A 16844-nucleotide genomic window follows, 5' to 3' on the forward strand; every position below is an offset into this window, starting at 1 on the left:
TCAACCCTGTGCTATTTGTGTGTTTTTTGGACTTGTAAAGGACGTCCAGTCTGCCACAAACTTAGAAGCAGACAGCAATTTACATCAATTTCCTTGTAAAGTCATTTGAATAATTGGGCAACCTAAGAAAGTCTTTTGAAAATTTAGTCTATTGAAAATTATATTAATCTTGTTAAATTTATATTATGTTGTATAAAAGAGATAATATACTTTTGCTAGAGCCTAGTGTTCTGAGCAATAGTGAGTGTGAGCACATATTACAGTATGAAGCATAACACTCTGGAATGAGCAGTTCACTCCTCCAGTCCTCCCACGGCATCACTGAAAAGGATGCAATCCTTCCTTGTACCCTGATTTTTTTTAGCTCTAAGTCTTTGACAGCATTTATCACTACTGTGAAGCATCAAGTTAAGCACTTAGAGCACTGTTGTGTCTATATGTTTTTCCCTTTTGTGTACAGTTGCTAGATCACCTCTCAAGTGCATCATGTCTAACAAATTAAGCTTTGGAATAGACACAGTATTGTTTAGCTACAGTTAATATTCATACAGTAATGTGTGTGTGTGTGTGTGTGTGTGTGTGTGTGTGTGTGTGTGTGTGTGTGTGTGTGTGTGTGTGCATAAAATGCTTTTCACTGTTTTTACACAAGTAAAACAGAAGTATTTTTGCATCACTTGCACTTTCTTAAACAAAGTTATAAACACACAAGACACTTTTGACTGTTACTTGTGTCACACAAACGGAAAGCTGAAGCAACTGCGCCTGCCACAAGTTTCCCAACAATACAGAACAAAGTTCATACGGAAGAATGTAATAAAAACAAACGCTCTCTCTCTCTCTCTCACACACACACACACACACACACACACACACACACACACACACACACACACACACACACACACACACACACACACACACACACACACACACACAGTGTCATCTTCATCTTTCTGTCCATCACTTACCGTCCTCATGGAAGCGAGCAGCCGCGAGTTGTTCCACCAGACCCTGGATCCTATCCCACTGACACTCGGCTCGGCAGCGCTCGATCTCCGCTTCTATACGGTACAGAGACAGAGAAAGTCTTGCAGACATCCCACCGTGGGACATCCCTACCGACACGCGTGGACTGACTGCACACTGACACACGGCAGACGCGGTGAGCAGCGGACATGCGCACTGACACAGGAGCGCACTGTACACTGTCCCGAGTGCGGCGAGCGACTACTGGGCATGCGCACTGCGACAGGAAAGTCCAATACAAGGTTATATCTAGCTTTGGGATAAAAGATATCTGTAGTATCTCTAGTCGTAGTAGTTATTGGCTATTTCTTATTAAAATAAATCCATTTGAATTGTATATACAGTTTATAATAATAATAATAATAATAATAATAATAATAATAATAATAATAATAATAATATATAACTGTTAATCATAATAGTTTTAATTATAAGGTAAAGAAGCAATAAAGTTATTCTCTTCTCACTCTTACTAATTATAATGATTTAACATCCCCAACAGTATAAATATTAGCAATTACACTGGGACAAATTAAGGCAGATTGGGGCATGTTGTTGTCATACTTTTTTATTCTTACTCACACGTGATACATTACAGTGTAAATGTCGTAATAACTGTAAGTTTCTTATGTAATTATGCTACTAAATGTTTCATTTAGGCTAGCACGTTTGCCTCACACCTCCAGGGTTGGGGGTTCGATTCCCGAGGGTTCTAACTCTAGGTTGATTGGCATCTCTGGAAATTTGTCCGTAGTGTGTGAGTGTGTGAGTGTGTGAGTGAATGTGTGTGCCCTACGATAGGTTGGCACTCCGTCCAGGGTGTATCCTGCCTTTATGCCCGATGACACCTGAGATAGGCACAGGCTCCCCGTGACCCGAGAAGTTCGGATAAGCGGTAGAAAATGAATGAAACAGTTAAATAGAAGTTGTGGACAATTTGTCGCATGAGTGTGTATATTGTAACACTATTTTGTAACGATTTTATAACTCGAGAACAAAGCTCATTGTAAATAGTGAGGGTTTTTTTAATGCATGCGCAAACAGGTGTCTTCAGGGTCAAAGTCACCGGTGTCGGACAGGATCAAGGTCACAGGTGTCGGACAGGGTCAAAGTCACAGGTGTCGGACAGGATCAAGGTCACAGGTGTCGGACAGGATCAAGGTCACAGGTGTCGGACAGGGTCAAAGTCACAGGTGTCGGACAGGGTCAAGGTCACAGGTGTCGGACAGGGTCAAGGTCACAGGTGTCGGACAGGGTCAAGGAGAGTGGCAATAATGACCTTGAGCAAGTTCTATGTCAGGATATATACTGTACCAACTGTAAATGTGGGAGCCTAATGGATAAGGTGTTGAACTACCAATTGGAAGGTTGTGAGATTGAATCCCAAGTCCACCAAGCTACCACTGTTGGGCCCTTGAGCAAGGCCCTTAACCCTCGGTTGTATAAAAAAGGAGATAAAATGTAAGTTGTTCTGGATAAGGATGTCTGCTAAATGCTGTGAATGTAAATATGAGGTCATGGGTCCATCATTTCTGGACTGTCTGAACACAATAATCTATTGCAATCAGACCTTACATACTGTTTTATTCATGAAACACTTCAACTAGCACTTCCTTCCCTGTTTGTTCTGTGTATGTATGTTTAAAAAAAAAAAACTTTGAACAGTGTTTTAGAATTATGGCATCTTAACTATGTAATCTAGTGAACCAGAGTTAATGTATCCAATGATAGAGACTTAAGTACTTTTGTACATCGCTCTAGATAAGGGCGTCTGCCAAATTCTGTAAATGTAAATGTACCAGGGCATATTATTATGTAAGATACATGTCCCAAAGTGACTATATCTTAAAGCTAGGACTGTAACTAATCTATCAAAAGACACTTAATTTTGTCTTGCATACCCAAAGTAAAAATACAATTTTGAGCATCCATACCTAACAAAGTTATATTACATCAAACACTATTTTGCTCAGCTCTGATTTAAGTTATAGTTTAACTGACATATTTAAGTTATTGGGTTAGTATGACAACTTTCTAATAAGACAGCTTACTTTACTTTCCTCTACACTGCACTTTATTAGGTACATAAGGATGGAAAGAAATGTGATCTCACTATCATGGAAATATTATTTAGAAATCAACAATCAAAACATTGCTTTCTTTTCTCCTATTTTGATAAAACACTTATGAAGAATGCAGGACATTTGTCTTTCTTGCAAATTTTACACAATTTTGTATTATATGCCAAATGAAATGGACTACTGGTGTCAGTGGAGTCACGCTCTGTTGGATGATTTTATTGTTTTCATTCCAACAAGGTAGTGGAGTTGAAATGATGCGTCCCCTAACATCTACATTTTTGAGAAACACACATTATTTCATGGTTTGCCAGCAAACAATTTTTAAACATTCATACAGCATATAAAGTGTTTAGGAGCTTCTCGCTGTCATGGGTACTTTCAACACACAATATGCTTTTGACATACTTTTGCAGTGATATTTGTAAACTTTGTAGGTAACAGACACTGAATGTGGCCCTACTTGTAGGTTATAAGTTGGTGTAATTTAGTTGTACCTAATAAAAGTGTCCATTAATTGTATATTAACAGCCTTGATGAACTATGATCTACACACGTCACACTGACTATTAAATAACAACTTATTTACATTTTCTGAAAGAAATGTCAGACTCCTCTTATGTGTTTTTCTAGCAAAGCTTTCTAATTTTACTTACAGAGCTTAGGGTGATTAAATTAAGTAAGATTACAGTGAACATAACATGAACAGATATTGGATATTGTTTTGTTGTTTGTGCTTCTCTCTCATCTACAAAAGTCTGCCTCTAAAAATGGTCTGTCTGACTGCACTGTGATTAACGATTGACATTAGCGCCATCTTGTGGACAACTGGGACCATTGTTTTCCTTGAGCTTGTCAAAATTGTGTCAAACCCTGAATCTGCCAAAATGATAATCTATGAAACATTATGTACTACAGGGTACTACAGGGTACTGTTAGGCTAGCTACAGTTGGTATGGCATGCTAAAGTACAAGCTTATATACTAGTATACAGCTATATTGCATACAACATTATAAACTGAACGACGCAAGTCTAGGAGTCGACTCGTAGATTTCAGGTAAGTGAATCCTGAGTCGACTCCAAAAAGTTTGTAGTCGATTTTACATAATGATGCTTCCGCTGACTTACATGGCTCCCATATAAACTAAACTTTTTTAATGCAGTTATTTTTTTATTTATTTGTTTATTTGTTTATTTATTGGTGTTTCCTAGAGTCGGACAAATTCGTGTGTGGAATCGATTCACAAACGATTCCCAAAACTATTCAACAGTCATTGTGATTCCTCATCCCCCAACTCATATCCATTGCGACGCACTCGTTTTCTGGGCTGTAATTGGTCGATATTACTTCGCGGAATTAATAGACCAATCAACTTATCATACGTAATATCTTTGCACCAATAGAAAAAGAAAGCGGAAAACGAGTGGGGGAAAAAACGCACCGGAGATTGTCCTCCTTACACCGAATGACGCGGTATTAGCATCCAATCAGAATTAGCTGTCGTGTCCAGAAGGTGAAAGGGAACTACGGCAAGCGAAGCGGACTATAAATGTTTGGTTAGCAGTGTTGTGAGTTGTCACCTGATTACTTTGGGATAAGAATCTGCAAGTGTTTACGAATTCACTCGGACTTCAGGAACAGGTGAGGGAATCGGAATCGCGCTCTTATTAAAAATATAACGCAACATTTCCGATAATGCAGTAATCTGAGCTAATGTTTACAAAAAAACAACTCACTTTAAGCGAAAAGTCTGTAAACATCTGTAAACATCTGGATTTCAATGTACACAGATTTGCTCTTCAGTGATGTTTTGTTCATAAGGTTGTGTTTGTTAATTGTTAAATCTTATAACCTGTTACAAACATAACATTATTTCAATATCATTAAAATGGCCTTGTGAGGTTGGACATGTTGGCATAATAATGGTCATTTTTCTTTTAACAGGACATCATCATCATCATCATCATCATCATCATGGGTTACACAAAGGGGCAGCTTTGGTGCTGCCTGCTGCTGCTATCCTGCTGTGTGCTTTGTGTTCACTCACATGGAGACCATCATGGTCAAGTGCCAGGAAACCCACCACCTCCCATCACCCGCCTAGACAGGAACATGGTGCAGGACAAAGAGTGAGTTTACATTTACATTTCTGTCATTTAGCAGACACCCTTTTCCAAAGTGACTTGCAATTTATACAACTGAGCAATTGAGGGAAAAAGTCACTTGTTCAGTGGCCCAGCAGTGGCAGCTTGGTGGACCTGGGATTCGAACTCAAGACCTACTGAAGAACTCAAGACTACTGACAGTTCAAGACCTTCTGATCAGTAGTCCAACAACTTAAACACTAGGCTACCACATCCCTGAATTTTACCTCAAAGCTTTTATGCGTGAGGACTTCACATTAAATGTGTTATCGGGGCCGAAACACATGGCAAAGCATAACACCATGCTACTTGTATATGTTCAGTATGGAAGACTACAAAATTGCTTGGGGGGATAAAAACTGTGTACAGGCTAAACAGTATGGCCCCATTGAAATTAACATCAGTTTTAGGAGTGAATACAGAGGTCTGATCTATGATTAACTGAACTAATAATAGGTGGCATGGTGGGTAGAGTTGACGCCTCACAGCTCCATGGCTGCTGGTTCAAACCTATGCTTGAGCTTTGTATGTTTTCTACATGTCTGTGTGTGTTTCCACTGGGTTCTGAGATTCCCTAAAAAGCTCCTAAATATATACATGTTAGTGGACTAGCTACACTAAATTGCCTGAACGTGTAAATGCATGTGTGAATGTGTGCGTACTGGTTTCCCATTTAAGGTGTATTCCTGCCTCATTCCCAGTGTTTAGTGGGAATAAATCAAGACCTATTTATATACTGATATGAGACACAGTTGGTTTTAATGTGCTGTTTGTCTACGTAGAGTGTAAAAGAGCTTCTGTAACAGAATAATTATCAGGTAGTTGTGATCACACATGAAATGTAGGGTCTTGGTGTCCCTTGTTATATTTGCATTTAAGCTGAACTTTGATACCGTTCCAAAATGACCTTGCTGCAAAACAAACAGCTTCTCAGCTGACCTGATATTTGTCTATGCACTGAGAACATCAAGGGTGTAACAATAATTCCACAGTGTGAAAACCACCTATTTATTTCATTAATGCATGTCCTTTGTTCTGTCCTTCAGCCACATCATGGAGCATTTAGACGGGGTGATCGACAAGCCGGAGTCGGACATGACTCCTCAAGAGCTGCAGCTTCACTATTTCAAAATGCATGACTATGATGGTAACAACCTGCTGGATGGGCTCGAGCTTGCCACCGCAATTACACATGTACACACGGAGGTGGGTTGTTTCAAGCTCCCTGCACTTACCGCTGTTTGCTTATGTAATGCTCGCATAAAGCCGGCTGCATCGCGTCTTTTAGATAATCCTAACTGGGAGGGTAAGATTTAGCCAGGTGCACACGAAGCAGATAGACAAATTACACTTCATACATTTGGTCATTTCTTCAGATGTGTGGTGTATTTTTTTAAAACATGGAAATTCATGGGGAGAATTAAAAAAGAACAGTAAGCAATAAGAGCTTGTTGTCTAATTCTGTTGTTTAGTGAGTTATATATATTGACTGGCAAATACTCACCACTTTTAAATATAATTCATGCTTCATGCCTGCTGTCATATCTTCCTGGTTTCTAGGAGAAAGGTCAGAACAGCCCACCGATGAACGAGCAGGACCTCATCAATATTATCGATCAAGTCCTTCGGGATGATGACAAAAACAACGATGGCTACATCGATTACGCCGAGTTTGCGAAGTCTCTCCAGTAACGAGGGAGGCGTGAAGGTGTTACTATGTGTGTGTGTGAAAGAGATTGAGAGTGTGTGTGTGGTGGTGGGTATGGAGAAACATAGAGGAGTGTGTGCTGCCTTACTGTGAGCTCTGATTACCTCTACCTGAACGGTATCAGTGATCTGGGTGTGTATACCCAACCTCAGCAAAGTTACAGTGTTTCTTAGACAGAATGGCTGCTCATATAAGCACAAACTTCAGTCTTTTTGCTGTTTCAGCACATTTTCTTGAACACTTTAAGCACTTCAAATTCAAGGTTATAACAAGGATCGGATCTGAACAGCTGGAATCTACTGAACACACTTTAGCCTGAAACCTGTATCAGAAAGAAGCTGCCAAATACAAGCAAAGACTTGTCCTTCTTTTATTATTGCTGCAGTGTGTTTTGAAGCAACATTCTAATGCAAAGTAATGAATGGAGATTAAATGGAGTAAAATTACTTCCTTTCCTTGATGAGTGAATCTAGCATTTCCTGTTTTTTTTTTTTTTACTTTAGTATCATAAACTGACAAGAAATATCTGCCAAATTGCACTACATGTGTTCTTTTGTGTTTTCAGCCTGAAAAAGTGTTGCTTTCTGATCACATTTCTCAACAACGATGATCAAGGATCAGTTCTTGTTTGTTTTTTTGCTAAGAATGAATGAGAAATTTGGGTCTGTTCTAATATGCTGTTGATCACACCAATGTTTTCCAGTCCTGGTGCTGGAGCATCACTCTATTATACTCTGGAGTGTGTTGGTTTTGTTTGACTTTATAATGTGTGTAATTGTGCACCAATATTCCAGCAGTAACTGTGACTGAGAAACAGACTTTAGTCTTCGTTCAGTAAAGACTGATGAAGGGACTTTTTCTAGGCTACTGGGTTATTATTTCCATCACAAATGTAATCCAAGCCTGTTATATTTGTCATGTGTAATTACTGTTGTTGTTAATTGCATTCTGAGCTTTATTTGTGTTATCCGTGAGCGGGGAAGATACACGACAGTGACAGTATGCGGAGGCTAATTTATTTCTATCAAAATATGACATCTGTTGTTGAAACACATCTGCGGTTATTAATGTGGATATATTCAATACAATCATTTGAAATGTAGCATTGCTTCCTAACCCATGTTCAGGTGGTAAAAGGATATTCTATAAAATCAAACATATCTCTAGTTTTAACAGACTTTCGAATGTAAACGAGACCAATTCTATTTTCACAGTTTGACGCTTGTGGGTTTATGAATGAAGTGTGAATTAATTTTTTTTTGTTTGTTTGTTTGTTTTGTTTTGGAAAAGTATAATAACTTCAAGGCTACATCTGTTTTGGAACTGTAATAAAAATATGTGGAAAAAAAATTCTTTTCATTTCCCCCCCCATTCATTTATAACAAGGAGAGAAATGTACATGCACACAAAAACACACACGCACACACAAGCATTACTGTTAAACAATTTGGTCTTTAAACAAAGGGAACTGCCGTAATGGTGGGACAAGTGGGCCGCGGAATCTAAAAACAAAAGGACAAATCAGAATCAGAAAGTGAAAGGTTTTAGATTTCGCCTTTTCAGCCTACTTTAGTTCCAGTGGACGCCTGGCTCCAGCGCTGGCACTGAGGTCAGGGAAAAGACTGAGGCGTGGGGCAGGCTGGCGGCCGGCGCGCCAATGTGCCTCAGCTGGCAGTACCAGTCGTCATGCTGCCTGGCAGGCTGGGACGCAGTGGGAGCTGAAGGGCAGGTCATCTGAGTGCCGGCTGGTGTGTGAGGGGAGAAATCAGCAGAGGGCAGCACTGAGGAAAATTTGGGTATGTGTGGTAGAGAGTGAGAGCACTGGTATTGTCTTGCCATGCCACCACGTGCACTGTTTGGGAGAACCCCCCGTCCTGGCATCAGACCTCCGTGCAGGGATTTCTGAGTGGCTCGCTCCTGTTTTCGCTGCTTGGCACGACGGTTCTGGAACCAAACCTGGAGAGGTCAGGGGTAAAGAAATGAGGGGTGAGAGATGTGGACAAAACCTGAGGTGAAGATTTTAGAAATGTTAATTAAGATAGGTTAATCGTGCAGGGAAATCAAAATCAGTCATTTGGAAAATTAATTTAGTGATCAACAAAATTTAGAAAAACTGCTAAAATTTAAAATACATTTAAATGTTCTATCAGAAATGTCTGATCTTTATTTAAAATAGCAACAAGAGAACTGTGGTAATTGTCAATTCTGATGACGATGAATTCTTCATTCTGATTGGTCGGAAGCACAGCTCTGTGTGGCTACAATCCAAAACATAGCTTTATGTTAATGCACTCTTTCAATCCTTTTATCGTTTCTATAGTAACAGCTGTCGCATTCCTGATTTTGTAGCATTCTATTAGGAGACGTTGCTTTACCGTTTTGGAAGGATTCACTAGGTACCAGTTTTTGTACCAAACATGGTAAAGTTTTCAGGACAGGGGATTTCTAAACTCTTCCTGGTAATGTTCATTCATTCATTCATTTTCTAACGCTTATTCGAACTACCTCGGGTCACGGGGAGCCTGTGCCTATCTCAGGCGTCATTGGGCATCAAGGCAGGATACACCCTGGACGGAGTGCCAACCCATCACAGGGCACACACACTCTCATTCACTCACACACACACACTACGGACAACTTTTCCAGAGATGCCAATCAACCTACCAAGCATGTCTTTGGACTGGGGAGGAAACCCCCGAGGCACGGGGAGAACATGCAAACTCCACACACACAAGACGGAGGCGGGAATCGAACCCTGACCCTGGAGGTGTGAGGCAAAAGTGCTAACAACTAGGCCACCGTGCCCCCCTTCCTGGTAATGTGATAAGTTGAATTTAGTTTCTAAAAGAATGCAATGAGGAAATGAAAGGAAATTATTTCTTTCATGGAAGTTCTACAACATAAAATGTAACCACAAGAACGGTCTTCTGCTTGTGACCCGACGGAGTAGGCTCGAGAAGAGGTAGTGCCATTCGATTTCAAATCATTTATCAGAATTTAGGCTGTATAATTATTACCCGAACCCCAACAAGAAGTTACAGGTATGGTACCTGATCTGAGCAAATATTTAAAGCAAACGAAATATGTTGTATAAACAAAACAAACTGAAGTAGAACAACGGAAAGAAAATGGCAGACACAAGGGAGATTCGTCCATCTCGCTCCACAAGCTTAGCATCGAGGTACAATCGTATAGAGAAGCCATGACCAGTGATGTCCTGAATCAAAAGATTATGAGAGACATATGAGGAAAATCAAGCAGAAATCTCTCATGTGCACTAAGCTGACCTTCAAACAACACCTTCAGCCTACATCTACTCATCACAAGCCACAACTAAGGATGTACGGTCAGAATCAGAATATAATATTTTATGGTATTATTCTGAAGGTGTCTCGTACATTGTTGGTGAAATTCAATTAAAGTTGATTTGTATACCACTTTTAACCCCTTGTAACAATATGAGGAGAAAACCTCGAATTGAATTTGGTTAAACGTGAACTCCTCTAACCTGGATGCGAGCCTCATTGAGTTTAGTTTGTTGAGCCAGCTCCTCACGGCAGTAGATGTCAGGGTAATGGTTGTGTCTGAAGGCTAACTCCAGCTGCTCCAGCTGTTCGTGGCTGAATGTGGTTCGATGTCTTCTGCGAGATGGAGACGGGTGGAGTCTAACTTGACCCGCCACATCCGCACTGCTCTCGGGCCCCGAAGACTCCTTCTTTGGAGGACCCTGAACATCTGCAATCAACAAAGCGAACAGGAAAAAGTTGGAAAAAAATGGACCTTTGTGTCAGAGATGTTACTGAAAGAAAAAATAAATATCTGTGTACACATTTATATTTGGTTACAAGACGGAAAAAGATTGATCAACGTTCCATATACACTTTGGAGGAATTTTGGTGTGCAGAAACACATCTCACAAATGGCAGTTGTCCGAAGGGGAAAGGGTTTAAGGCATTAACTTTTCCTAACAAAAGGCCAGGAACCCAATAGGCTGTAGGCTTTGCTGCTTAAACTCAATATCGTGAGAGAGAGAGATACCAGAGGCTGAAGGATTGAGACAAGATTAAGTGAACAAAAGCTAAAAAAAAGTGACTAATTTGTCAAATCTACAGACTTGGATGCGATGGTTTCTTCTCACAGTGTCAGTATGGGAGGTAGAAGGACAGGCAGGACTAGTCTTAATCTAATTTAAGATTAATTATCTTTTTGACTGCGGAGTCTTAATGAATATAAACAATAGATATACTGTAAAGGCAATCTTAGGCAAGCTAAGTATTATTATAAAGAATAATATTAAAGTGGATACACAATCGATAAACACATTGTGTCATGTATTCCTGTAAATATAGCTTGTGTGTATATATCAAAAGCAGTAAGATTGCTCGAATAAAGAGAAATCATCTCTGATATTTATTTATCAGTCAGTGTACAGTGGTATCATGGATATATATTTATACATAGTGAGAGAAACCGAAGTGAGTCAGTCGGAGTACATCAAGTTCGAGTTTAAGCCTTAGGAAAAAGTTCTGAAGTACGCAAGCCGCATTGAAACGACATAATAAATAATTCTTACCTGCGCTCGAGCTGACGATGACTTCAGAGTACATGTCAGAGAACTGTGGATGAGGCTTGGCAGGTTCCATGGCTGGTCTTCTCTGAGGGTTTCAGGATCGAGGACAGAAACGGTGGGCTTACCTGAGCTTTTCCATGACCACCCTCAGTGACATCATTCAGCAATCACACCCCTCATTACCTGCTCTCCTGGACCAACTCATTTTAAACGCAAAATACTGGATTTTTCTTCAGATTTTTAAGAAAGCTCTGCAATCATTGATTTTTGTAAAAGTATAATATTAAATAGAATATATAAAATGATTACTTAGATTGTTTTGCTGAAGTACAACAACAACAAAGACTATCTACTAACGTTCCTGCCAGAATTAAGACTTTGGAAATAACAGTAACCCAAAGGGATCTATAACTGTAACCTTCTATCAGAAAAGGGACTGAAACTCATCTGCTCGTCTGTTGAACTCATCCTACAAACGAACATTAGTACTAACATCGTTCTAACTATGAAGGCAGAATTAATGTGCAACTTGAAATTTGATGGAGTCTGGCGTCTCATTCAGACATGGCACATTTAAAGATGTCTGCATAGGCAAGTTTGGCCTTTTTCACTCTCCTTACCCCGTCATAGCTCAACAATAAAAATGGACAAATTGCTCCCTCCATCCATCTGACTCCACTAGTTCCTGAGCATGTGACTCTGTCTCAAGAAAAAAAAAACACGCACACGTACCATTTGTCACTCACTTATTCAGCACAATAGTTTTATGTATATACAGGATGCAATATGTATTGTGCAAAAAATGTGCTTAAGGATTTGGCTGCTATGCAGAAAATTCCAGAAAAGTCCAAGTCCTTGGTTTGATGGCTCAAATGCAGGAAAGAGCGCGTCCTCATTCTCTCATTTTATACCCATGTTGTGCCTGTGTCCATCCTTACATTGTTTTTAAAGAGAAATTAACAGAGAGATTAACTGTACTCAATGAATTAAGGACATTCTTTCAAGTTCTGAACCAGTCTTTTAAATATGGACACGGTTTCTTCAAAAAAAAAAAAAAGAACTTATCTCAGTGATGATGTTTGTGTCTTACATTTGCTGAAGAGTGGTCAGAGCTTTATAATGTTGGTCCATGTGTTCTCTGCACTGCTTGTCTAACGGTACAAGGCAGTATAGTACATCCTAGACAGGATCACAGAGCACAATCACACACATCAATGATCATTTTGAGATGCCAATCAGCCTACGACCCCCCGAGAACAAGGAGAGCTCCATACACACAGAAGAGGTTGTAATTAAACCCCCAACCCTGAATGTTTAGGGCAAATGTGATAATCACAAGGCCACTGTACTGCCTCCTCATAATGCCTATTTAAGGCCAATTCATAATGTCATAATAAGGTCATAAAGGTTTGGGAATCGCTGAACTAGCCACATCCTATCCAGAATTCACCAATACACACCATGTGTGTGTGTGTAAATGATGTAAATGACAAACCAACGGTCTTATAGCAGGATAAACATGGTCCACACAAATGGAATACTCATTATCTAATTGTAGAATCATTTTTGCCGCAGATTGAATTTACAATTATGAATTGTCTGCTTTTTCCCCTCAAAGCTCTATTCTGATGGCTGAAAATTGAATTTAATATATTTATCCCTACTTTGCCTGTGATGAACAGACTACTGACATCACCAGTGTCCTTCTCAGCTGCACTATAAAACGCTCCTTTTTCTCAGTGTCGCATGAGATCCATAAATAATCAGTGAGATGAATACAAGACTGTTAAATGTAGACGTTTGTGATGCGTGAATAAATTGTTGGCGAGGGACTAAACCAGAAGAAGTGGTGGGTGACTAGGACAATGGAGCGGCTCTGTTCACAGTCGAGGTTTAAGTGACGCAGCTTGTGTGTCATCTGCGTGGGATGTGAGGAGTACCTCCAGGCCTGTGGCCTGTCTGCCTTCCATCAGCCTTGTCTACACTGCTGTCTTATTCAGCTTCATAATGTTTCACTCTGCATGTGCTGGTCTAGTTTTATATACGCTTTCTTATAGCCATGTTATATGTAAGTGATACTGTGCATGTGTGTGTGTGTGTGTGTGTGTTGTATAGTCTTGCACTGATTTGTACTCCAGTTTCATTACACCAGGTAGTTTCACATAGTTACACATTATCATTTTGTTCATATTAAAAAATTCCATTTAAAAGAAGTTCACTTCGATTACCTGGATGGTGATGTGGAATGTTGGACACTTGATGCACTCAATGGTCACAGCTTTTCTTGTGTAGTGGAAAAGGGGCGGGGCTACATTTGAAAAATTTACCATATTCTGCAAAAGCGATGCGTTTGATGTCATTTGCCATCGACTTATAGTAAAAGACCATTAGTGTTCTATTTGAGACACACACTCTCATTCACTCACACACTACGAACAATTTTCCAGAGATGCCAATCAACCTATCATGCATGTCTTTGGACCGGGGGAGGAAACCGGAGTACCCGGAGAAAACCCCAGAGGCACAGGGAGAACATGCAAACTCCACACATACAATGCGGAGGCGGGAATCGAACCCCCAACCCTGGAGGTGTGAGGCAAACGTGCTAACCACTAAGCCACCGTGCCCCCCTGATCCTGTATATTTATCATGTAAATCATCCCAGATTATTCCATAATGTATAGATGAAGAGATATGAGGAAAGGAAAGAAAGCAGAAAGTCAGAAATTGTACAAGATTCCGACAATTATAAAAATATATCTATAATATAAGCAGGGTTTTCGAGATGAATTAGAACTCACCCACAACCTTTAAATTATTCAGTGTGATAAAAAAAAATTGAGTGTCCAGTGCAAGGATTGTTCCCACATTGCTGATAAGTTCATGTGCGTCTGCTTGCGTGTGTCTGAGTAAGAGAGAGCCAGAAAGACTGGGTAGTGTTATCTAAGGCTGCAATTCTCTTCACCAGAGACGGGAATCATGGGGATTGGCTGACCTCTGGAGAGCCCCAGAACGCTGTGGCCAGGCTGCCCAAGGAATTCTGGGAATTTCCAATAGACTAAGAAGTTCTGAGTCAGACCCAAACAGTACTGGGTGGAGGTTCTGCTTGTGAGGGCCAAAACCTAACCACATTCATACTCTTTCTCTTTCTCTCTCATTCACTCACTCAAAACACACACACACACACGCACACACACACACACACACACACACACACACACACACAAACACACACACGTGTTGTACAAACAAGAATACATGTTACACTTCTGTGTTCTTTTCCATCATTGCCAACAAGTCATACAAGACAATGCAGTGTAGAGGGGGGGGGGGGGCAGAGAGAGAGAGAGAGAGAGAGAGAGAGAGAGAGAGAGAGAGAGAGAGAGAGAGAGAGAGAGAGAGAGAGAGAGAGAGAGAGAGAGAGAGAGACAGAGTTTGGAGTTGAGAATTGAGCTGGGAGTGACCTGCCTGGCAGCTTCACAGCCCTGATGGAAGGAATGTAATCCAACTCCCCCCCTGCCCCACACTGCACTGGTGACCTGTGTGTGCAAACCTGAGACCAAGTACAAAGAAAAATAATTTTTTTCAAAAGAACCTTCTCTCTGTACAGGTTTTTGTGGAAAGTTACGTTCTCATCCTTGGTATTTATGATTCAAACAACATTACCCACCCACAGCTATGGATGGGAAACGTCCCACTTTCTACTAGTTCTAATATGAGCCTTGTTAAGTTAATAAGGACGTGTCAGTGAGCATAGTGTGAATGAATGAGAATGTGCAATTGTGTGAAGCATTGTGCATATGTCTGGGCTGTTACTGTACATGTGTAAATGCATAACACAGGCGGTGCAGGGGCCCTGCAGGAAAGAAGACACCGCCACCGTCTGGACCGCACAAGCATTCAGACAACAGCTCTGCAGATCCACCCTGCCAAGCTCACCTGCCAACAACACACACACACACACACACACACACACACACACACACACACACACACACACACACACACACACACACACACACACACACAGTCCAGAGAGTCTGTCTTACTGTCATTGTGAGGACCTTTCTCTGACATAATTATTAATGCAGCTGATGATTGCTGTGTCTGCACCTAACCTCAGTCAGCAAAAGAAAATACAATAATTACAATTATGTCCCAAGTAGAAATGAAACATACAGTATAAAGGTTTAAAGATTTAAATAAAAACCTAATAGACTGGACTAAAGAACATAGACATGAATGCAACACTGGAAGTAACATAGACAAGGTTTACTTACTTACTGTATGCTAGAGTAAAAATCAGTTGTCATCAGTTCTCTAGATTCATTTATAAGACAAGATTGTCCTGAATCAGTCCTTCTGAGTGAAGAAATCTCCCGTCCAGAATTGTCCATCTTTATCACGCAGCCCATCAGCTACTAGTGGACCACAGAGGATAATGGTCAAAATTCCTGATATACAGTCCATCAAAATAAAAGACAAAACAAACAACGAAACATATGTGCTTTTACTTCATTATTGTAAAATGACATGTTAACTAGAAATTATCTTTTTTTTTCGTATACCTACATACATTCAGCTTACAAAATCCATAAACTTTACCACTAGGTGGAGATGTTATGGTTACAGCTCACGTCAGCTGCAGAAAGGAAACAGTGATGTCTCACCTTTCTCAGTGAAAAATCAAATTCACAGTCGAAAACTGGATCCGTTTGTCACCAAACAAAATGAAGAAAGCGAGGCAGAGACAAGCACTGAGGAAGAAGAAGAAGAAGAAGAAGAAGAAGAAGAAGAAGAAGAAGAAGAAGAAGAAGAAGAAGAAGAAGAAGAAGAAGAAGAAGAAGAAAAGAAGATGAAGAACCTTTCTGGGGAATGTAAGAAAAGTGCCATTTATCAGGAGTGAATAGAACTCAATGCTCTGCACAGTAACAATTATTATTCTTATTAAACAAATGCTCAAACATCATTTTACATCTAGAACAGTTGAATTGTAACTTGTCCAGCCTCGAGGAGAACCAGGGTGTCTTTGGATTGGCATGAAATGGCCTATCATACTGAAATGCTGTGGAGGGTTTTGTCTGAGGTTTGGCTAAGCTGACTCAAATTAGAAATAAGCATTGCTAATAGCTAATACCTGGGGATCTATAAAATTGTCTCAGTCAGAGACTTGGCAATATAAACCATGACTCAGATGATTGTACACAGACACAAAAAACCACACTACACTGTCTTACTCTTCTTGTGAGGGCCTTCCACTGATGTTATAAGTATTGCAGACAATTATTACCATGCCCACAAATAAGCCTTCTGGAT

At 40.2% G+C, this 16844-nt stretch overlaps 3 protein-coding genes across 5 annotated transcripts in view; 1 reads left to right on the plus strand and 2 right to left on the minus strand.

The window, feature by feature from the left end:
* The window catches only part of ttc7a (tetratricopeptide repeat domain 7A), a 31232-nt gene extending 30119 nt beyond the window's left edge, over positions 1-1113 (minus strand). Inside the window, exon 1 of the mRNA XM_027150275.2 lies at positions 969-1113. Coding sequence (XP_027006076.1) covers positions 969-1113 — 145 coding nt within the window. The remainder of the gene's footprint in view (positions 1-968) is intronic.
* mcfd2 (multiple coagulation factor deficiency 2, ER cargo receptor complex subunit) lies at positions 1025-7470 on the plus strand. Of its 2 annotated transcripts, none has more exons than XM_047812227.1 (4): positions 1025-1162; positions 5051-5235; positions 6297-6456; positions 6811-7470. In XM_047812227.1, the coding sequence occupies exons 2-4, from the start codon at positions 5081-5083 to the stop codon at positions 6940-6942; spliced, it is 447 nt and encodes a 148-aa protein (XP_047668183.1). In that variant the 5' UTR covers positions 1025-1162; positions 5051-5080; the 3' UTR covers positions 6943-7470. The 2 variants fall into 2 exon arrangements, with proteins under 2 accessions (XP_047668183.1, XP_027006129.1); XM_027150328.2 differs by lacking the exon at positions 1025-1162 and adding an exon at positions 4587-4747.
* prop1 (PROP paired-like homeobox 1) lies at positions 7414-16283 on the minus strand. 2 transcript variants are annotated; one of them, XM_047812226.1, is made up of 5 exons: positions 16199-16283; positions 15809-15949; positions 11532-15467; positions 10467-10693; positions 7414-8914 (listed from the first exon to the last, which is right to left on the minus strand). In XM_047812226.1, the coding sequence occupies exons 3-5, from the start codon at positions 11599-11601 to the stop codon at positions 8528-8530; spliced, it is 684 nt and encodes a 227-aa protein (XP_047668182.1). In that variant the 5' UTR covers positions 11602-15467; positions 15809-15949; positions 16199-16283; the 3' UTR covers positions 7414-8527. The 2 variants fall into 2 exon arrangements, with proteins under 2 accessions (XP_047668182.1, XP_027006127.2); XM_027150326.2 differs by lacking the exon at positions 16199-16283 and having other exon boundaries at positions 15813-16147.
* Positions 16284-16844: the final 561 nt, after the last annotated feature.

This window comes from Tachysurus fulvidraco, chromosome 4, assembly GCF_022655615.1.
Source record: "Tachysurus fulvidraco isolate hzauxx_2018 chromosome 4, HZAU_PFXX_2.0, whole genome shotgun sequence".
Classification (NCBI taxonomy): domain Eukaryota; kingdom Metazoa; phylum Chordata; class Actinopteri; order Siluriformes; family Bagridae; genus Tachysurus; species Tachysurus fulvidraco.